Source organism: Saccopteryx bilineata, chromosome 5 (assembly GCF_036850765.1).
Source record: "Saccopteryx bilineata isolate mSacBil1 chromosome 5, mSacBil1_pri_phased_curated, whole genome shotgun sequence".
NCBI classification, from domain to species: Eukaryota; Metazoa; Chordata; class Mammalia; order Chiroptera; family Emballonuridae; genus Saccopteryx; species Saccopteryx bilineata.
The window spans coordinates 264498343-264506190 of record NC_089494.1 but is presented as its reverse complement, the minus strand read 5'-3'; the positions used below and the strand labels follow the sequence as shown (position 1 = coordinate 264506190).

General features: G+C 46.0%; 1 protein-coding gene across 1 annotated transcript in view; it reads left to right on the top strand.

Moving 5' to 3' along the window:
- The first annotated feature begins 132 nt into the window (after positions 1–132).
- The window catches only part of GRK4 (G protein-coupled receptor kinase 4), a 69927-nt gene continuing 62211 nt past the window's right edge, over positions 133–7848 (top strand). The window contains exons 1-2 of the mRNA XM_066280428.1: positions 133–513; positions 5055–5150. Of these exons, the coding sequence (XP_066136525.1) occupies positions 489–513; positions 5055–5150 (121 nt within the window). The 5' untranslated portion in view covers positions 133–488. The remainder of the gene's footprint in view (positions 514–5054; positions 5151–7848) is intronic.

Below are 7848 nucleotides of genomic sequence, written 5' to 3'. Positions count from 1 at the left end.
AGCAGGCCACGCGCGGCCGGCGCTCCGCATCCGCCCTGCGTGAGGCCTTCGGGAGCAGCAGCGGCGCCCGCGCCGTTCGGCTGCCGCCCGCGGTGCTGCGTGAGGGGGCGCTCGTGCTCCGTCCTCTGGGAGCCGTTAGCGGGGAGCCGGCCGCGCTGCGAGGCGGCTGGCCGCCGGGGGCGGCCCTGCCAGGGAGCTTTGCCCTGGGCTCGGTCGGGCTCGGCGGAGGCTCCGGGCGGCGAGCCGAGAGGAGAGCGGTGCGCGCGCGGAGCGTGGGTGATGGGGCCGAGAGCCCGGGCCGCGGCGCGGCAGTGGTGACGGCGGGGAAGCCCGGCGGCCGGCCCGCTGGCGCCCCTCGGCCCGCCCCCGCCGGGTCCCCGCGCCCGCGGCAGGAGCGCCGGCGGCGGCGGCGTAGCAGGGGGCCCCGGCGGCGGCGGCGGCCCCGGCGGCGGCGGCGGCTGCGGCGGCGGTCCGTGGAGCTGGCCAACATGCTGCTGCTGAAAGCGCGCCTCGGTGGGTGCCCGCCGAACCCCGAGCGCCCCGGCACCCCTGGCCCGCGTGGAGCCGCCCCTGGAGCCCGGCGCCTGTGCAGGGGCGTCCGGGACGCTTGTGCGGGGCCGGGGCTCGTCCCGGGGGGAGCGCACGTGCTGCCTCGGTCTTCAAGCTCCCCGCCGCCATTTGTGTCCTTGGTGCCTTTCAGTGCCAAAGCCCGATTCCACCGGTGCTTTCCTTTTCCTTTTTCCTGTCTATCTATCTATCATCGATCTAATATATCTATCTAATTATCAATCATCTATCTAATCTATCATCTATCTAATTATCTATCATCTATCCGTCTGTCTATCTATATTTTTAGTGAGAGGGACAGGGAAAAGCAGACAGGAAGGGAGAGAGATGAGAAGCATCAACAAGACCCTGGCCTGTTGGCTCAGCAGTAGAGCGTCCGCCCGGCCTGTGGATATCCTGGGTTCAATTCCCATTCAGGGCACTCAGGGGAAGCACCCATCTGCTCCACCCCTCCCCCTTCTCTCTTTCACTCTTTATTTCTCCCCACGCCCCTCCCACAGCCATAGTTTGGGTTGAGTGGGCTGGTCCCAGGCTCTAAGAAGAGCTGGGTTGCTGAGCAATGGAGCAACGCCCCAGATGGGCAGAGCATCGCCCCCTAGGGGGCTTGCTGGGTGCATCTCTGTTCTCACAGGGCATGTGGTAGTCTGTCTCTCTGCCTCCCCACCTCTCACTAAAATAAAAAAAAAACAAAACATTAACTTGTAGTCGAGGCACTTTAGTCGTTCAATGATTGCTTGTCATACCTGCCTTGAGAGGGTTTGGGTGCAGGGTACATCTAGCCAGAGCCAGTGACCCCTTGTTCAAGCCATGGCTTTGGAATCACGTAGATGAACCTGTGCTCAGGCTGGAGGCTTCGAGGTTTCGACCTGAGTCCTCAGAGTCCCAGGTTGATCGCTCTCCACCGTGCCACCACTGGTCAGGCAGACAGGAATTCTGGAAACAGGCAGAGGGCAGACCACTAGAAGGTAGGGATCCCCGACTAGGGAGTAGTGAGGGTTCATTTTGTAACCTGCTTTCATATTGAGCTGACAACAGAGACTGCCTGCTCAGTATTTTTGTGTGATAACTGGAATGATTTTGAGAAGAGCTGAAAGAGGGAAGAGAGTCTGGCCTTACTCTTCTAGATGGGTGTGCTTCACTGGAGCATTTGATTGTGTCCGTGTCCCTCACTCTGAACTCCAGATAGGACATGCAAGTGCATCGTCCTCTGTAGCAGTCAGATCTGACTGAGGCCAACTCTGTTCTTTCCACTCTGTGCTCTCTGGTGTCATGGACATAGCAGGGATTGGTGGACCAGCTGTAGAGGTTACATCAGGAGGTAGAGCAAACTGCTCCATAAATGCTAAATAGCACAGTGATGGTTTAAAGAGAGTTTTAATTTTTCTTACCTAAAGTGTTAACTCATGGTTTGGTGACTTACGATGTTGGCCCTCAGCGCAAAGTGTTTACCTCTGTATTCAAGAGTCGGTAGAGAAAAATAAAACATAGCCAGTGGTGGCATAGTGAGTAGAGCTGCAACCTGGGTCGCTGGGGTCTCTGATTCAAAACCTTAAGGTCAGCGGATTGAGTGTGGGATCATCGATTGACATGATCCCATAGTTGCTGGCTTGAAGCCCAAGGTTGGTGGCTTGAGCAAGGGGTAGCTGGCTTGGCTGGAGCCCTGTAGTCAAGGCATGTATGAGAAGCAATCAATGAATAACTAAGATGCTGCAAATATGAGTTGATGCTTCTCATCTCCCTTCCTATCTGCCTGTTTTTCTCTTTCTCTCCTGTGTCTTGCTAAAAAAGAAAGAGAGAGAGAAGGAGGGAAGGGAGGGAGGGAGGGAGGAAGGAAGGATGGAAGGAAAGAAAAAGAAAGTCATTAGGTCATTAGTGTGACTAATGCTTAGATGCTTAGAGAAGTTGAATATGAAATAATCAGAAAGATATGAATGGATGTTGAGTGGTAGTTATACTTTAGGGCTGTATTCCCAAGTGGAAAACTATTTGCTTTAGAAGCTTAGAGTATTTCCCTGGAAGTGTCTTCTTGGCCACAGGTTTATACATGGCTAGCTCCTTGTTTACTTTCTCTGGCTCACGTGTGGCACAATAGTTTTATGTTGGGCCTGGGGTTGGTTTAATAATATTAGTGAGTCCAGTCATTTTCTAGATTTACTTAAAATTAACCTCTCTTTTTGGTGTCCAGCATAACATTTGTTACAGTCTTTTCTGCTTTCAGGGACATCAGTACTCAATTTATCAGGGGGATCACTTTGTAAATTATATACCGTATTTCCCCCTGTATAAGACACCCTTTTCAAAAAAATTTGGGGTCTAAAAACAGTGCATCTTATACAGTTTTTTTACTTGCATTTCCTGCTTTTTTGCGCTTGTTGAGAAGTTGTATGAATTTTATGATGAATAAAACGAGTTAAATAACTAATACCTTTTTTTTTTTCAAATTTTGAGCGCCAAAATTAAGATGCGTCTTACACGTGGGAGTGTCTTATACATGGGCAATACGGTAAATGTCTAACCACTGTTCCGTACACTTGAACTAATGTGATACATAGTAAATGTCAATTGTATTGGAGAAAAAATTTAATGTTGGCAGGTGATGTTGCATTGGGAAAGTTGTTTGTGTGTCAGTAATGCCAGGCACATGGTGAGGAAGTATGAAATAATCCTGTTATTAGTAAAATAAAACAAAAAAATCACCGCTTTTTTTAAAAATTGGGATTTTTTCCCCCCTGTAATACATTTCTTAAGCAATTTATAACCTTTACTTGCTTTAAATGATAAGCTTAAATTGTTTCACGTACTTCTCAAGAGACTTAAACCCCATTCTATGTCTTAGAAAAGTTGACAGAGTACATGCAGAGGGAGGAGTGTATGTGTCATGGGATTTTGGTATTAGGTAGCGATTCCGTTCTGATTTCAGGCTGTCAGTTATGTAGCAGTTTGTTTCCCACCTGAAGCATAATTTTATAGTGGCCAACATTTTTGTTTCCTTTATGGTACTTAATTTGTTCCTACACCAAAAGCTACTTAATGCGTTTTTATTGTAGAAATGAACAACTTTTGTGTTCATTTGCACATGTTCTAGTATGTTTTCAATTGCAGCCTTCCGTGAACTGCCTTTTTTGCCTTTTTAGTATTTCAGGTGTTTTTTGTCCTTTAAGGTCCAGTTTACCTTCATCCTCCTCTTTGACACTCTGCCTTCTGGGAATTTCGGTTCTTAACAGTGTAGTCAGTGATTCTCAGGCTAAATTGTAATCTGCCTAAGGGCCAGGCAGAGCTTTTATTTTTATTTTGTATCCCTTTCAGTGCTAACCATTTAATTGGCAGGTAGTATGCAATTTGAGATTAAGGGAGCAATTTGTTATTTTGTTAAATTCAAGAAAGAGAAGGTGAAATATATACCTTCAAGCACAAACCCCTTAGTTCCTCTTGGCCCGGTTTGTCCAGTGTTATTACTTGGGTTCAAATCCTAGCCTCTGTGTTTACTAGCTATAACTGCTGTGGGCAAATCACTGCACTTCCCCATGTATAAGACGCACCTTTTCCTGAAAAAATTTGGGGTCTAAAAACTGGGTGCGTCTTATACACTGGTTGTAGATTTTTTTACTTGCATTTCCTGCTTTTTCACACTTGTTTTTGTGCTCATTGTTGAAGACAGTGATTCGTCATCAGACACAGACGAGGACAAGCTAATGGATGGGAGTTTTTTTGTTGTTGTTGTTCTTTTTTTCCATTTTTCTGAAGCTGGAAACAGGGAGAGACAGTCAGACAGACTCCCGCATGCGCCCGACCGGGATCCACCCGGCACGCCCACCAGGGGCGACGCTCTGCCCACCAGGGGGCGATGCTCTGCCCATCCTGGGCGTCGCCATGTTGCGACCAGAGCCACTCTAGCGCCTGAGGCAGAGGCCACAGAGCCATCCCCAGCGCCCAGGCTATCTTTGCTCCAATGGAGCCTTGGCTGCAGGAGGGGAAGAGAGAGACAGAGAGGAAAGCGCGGCGGAGGGGTGGAGAAGCAAATGGGCGCTTCTCCTGTGTGCCCTGGCCGGGAATCGAACCCGGGTCCTCCGCACGCTAGGCCGACGCTCTACCGCTGAGCCAACCGGCCAGGACCTGGATGGGAGTTTTGACAGTGATGAGTTGTATGAATTTTATGATCAATTAAATTTGAGTTCAATAACTTTATGTAATACATTTTTTTTCAAATTTTGGGCCCCCAAATTAAGGTGCGTCTTATATATGGGAGCACCTTATACAATGTATACAATATGGTATTTCACATACCTGTGCTTTTGTTTTCTCACCTTTAAAATTTTGGATTATAACAAGAGCATAGCAACAGTATGGTTGATGAGGGGATCTAGTGAGTAGACTTGAGAAACTTCTAGAGAAGCATCTGCCTTAGAGTAAATGCCATTAGTGGAAGTAATTGTTATGATTGGATATTTCTGACCACTTAAAAAATGTCTCTTTTCCCTCAAATTTAGGAAGATATGGCAAAAAACGTGGTCGTAGTAAAAACTGGAGGGAGATTCTGAAGCTGCCCCCCGTTAGCCAGTGCCAGGAGCTTAGACACTCCATTGGTGAGTAAATAGAAGCCCTCTGTGTGGAGGCAGGTCTGCCATTGTTCCATTCGTTAGCTGTTATTCCTTCTTGAGCTTCTTACTTGTTTCAAAAATTACATAGTAATTCTCTTTATATCGTCATGATTCTTCCCGGGGGGGGGGTGCGGAAACCCTGTACATTTTCTAATGAGAGCTGCAGAGTCTCTAGCTATAGAAGCGAAAACAGTCCGTCATTTCTCAGCCTCTTTCCAGACGGGAATTATGGGTGATAACTTTAGGAAAGGATTAGTCGGACAAGAGACATCAGTGTAATGCAATGCCGTGCAGCTGTGAAGAGTGAGCCTTAGCTACATAGAGGTCCTGTGGTGAGCACAAGAAGTCGATGTAGAACCATGTTTATAGGAAGTCGTAATTGTGTTTTTTAAAAGGTATGATTTCCAGTCCAAAGGGTACGTGCATTCAGAACTTTGATGTTGTCAAATTACTCTCCAAAGAGGTCGTATCAATTTACTTTCCTGCCAACAGTAATGATGAGTTTTCTTTGTCTATGACCTTGTGAACATTGGTTGTTATCAGTATTTTTAATAAAGGTGAACTAATTTGAAAAGTGATGTCTTGTTTTAATTATGGATGGTGTTGAGCATTTTCTTTTTCTATTTTATTTATTGATTGATTGGTGGATTTTTAGCGAGAGTGAAGAAAGGAGAGAGAGAGAGACAAGAACATCTGTCTGTTTCTGTGTGTGCCCTGACCAGGGGTCAAACCTGCACCCTTGGTGTCTTGAGACAACACTCTGACTGAACTGACAGGCCAGGCCTTGGAGTTATTTTTGTACACAGGGTGAGGTAGGGATCCAGTTTCATTTCTTTTTCACTGGACGACTTGTTCCAGCATTGTTCATTGAAATGACTTTTTTTCCACCATCAAATTGACACCTTTATCAAAAATCAACTATGTTTGACTTTTTTATGAACTGCCGGACTATTTTCCAAAGCAGCTGCATCATTTTACGTCCCCAACAGTAATATAGGGCAGTTCCGCTTTCTCTCCATCCTTGCCAACACTTACTTTCTTGAGTTGTATTTTCCTAATGGCCAATGATGTTGAGCATGTTTTATGTGCCTATGGGCCTTGTTTCTCCTTGGTCCAGTTAATTTTTGCTCCATAGTGTTATTAGTAATTGTTTCTGGATTTAGCACTGAGTGATTAATATTCCATCTTATGACATTTGCATTATAATTAAGATAATGTAAACTTTTCTTTGGGACTGTATGCTGTCAAATATTAATAGGACTATATTTTAATGTATATTTGCACATAAATTACCTCAGTGTATTTTTGGGTCTTTTGGATAGGTTTTTAGTACATAGAATGAAGTATAAATTACATTGAATATCCCATTAGTTAACTTTTTTCTTTTTTAAAAAACTAGTGTTTTTATTGAGATATAATTGACAATACATTGTACAAGTGTGTATACAATATCATTAGTTAACTTTTTTTTTCTTGAGAAAGAGACAGGAAGGGGGAGAGATGAGAAGCATCAACTCATAGTTGTGGCACTTCAGTTCATTGGTTGCTTCTCATACACGCCTTGACAGGGGGCTCCAGCCAAGCCAGTGACCCCTTGCTCAAGTTAGCAACTTTGGACTCAAGCCAATAACCATGGGGTCATGTCTGTGATCCCACACTCAAGCCAGATGTGCCTACGCTCAAGCTGGCAACCTTGGGGCTTGAACCTGGGACCTCAGTGTTCTAGGTTGACACTTGATCCGCTGCACCACTGCCAGTCAGGCAAGGAATCATCAGGCTTTTGGAAAATTTGACCCCAGCTTTAAAATTTTTTTTAAAAGTTTCATTTGCCTCTTCATTTTCTTCCCTCCCTGTCCCTCTTCTCAGTTTCTGAACTGCTTGTTGGGTCAGTCACTCACCTCCAGTGTCTCTTGGCTCACAAATTATTCTAAGAATGAAAGTCTGAATACAGTAGCATAATACTATAATTGTGTATGTTTCACATCTGGAAGGAAGTGAGTATGGTTGGAGCCATAAACAAGAAAGTACTCTGCACTGTCCACACTTCGCCAAGGACAGTCTTCCGGACAGCTTGTCAGGGTCACTTATATGATATTTTCCTCGTTTTCTTTGCTTCCTCTGGGTTGTACCCACTGTCCCTCCCTTTTGGTTTTCGTCCTGTCCTCTTTTTCTTTCTTTGTTTTGGTATTATTATAGCCCCTCAAGTAATTTATTTTTGATACAGGTTGAATGGAAGGTTGTTTTTTTTCAAATTTATTTTAATTTTATTTATTCATTTTAGAGAAGAGAGACAGAGAGAGAGAGAGAAGGGGGGAGGAGCAGGAAGCATTAACTCCCATATGTGCCTTGACCGGTTAAGCCTAGGGTTTTGAACTGGCAACCTCAGCGTTCCAGGTCGATGCTTTATCCACTGCACCACCATAGGTCAGGCCAAGGAAGGTATATTTTTTAAGTTCTGAAATTTTGGAAAATGTTCTCCCTCCCCCCCTTTTATTGGCTTCTCATTCGCTAGTGCTGGGAGTTTATACCAAGGGCTGCGCCTGTTCACCCAGCGGCCGGCTTGGCTTCGCTCTGTGGTTGCCGAGTTCTGTTCCCCAGGCGCCCCTCTCTCGGGTGGGGTTCGGTGGGTGGCTGTGCCAGTGAGGTGCCAGCTGCCACACACGGAGTCGCTGTCTCTGCTTCT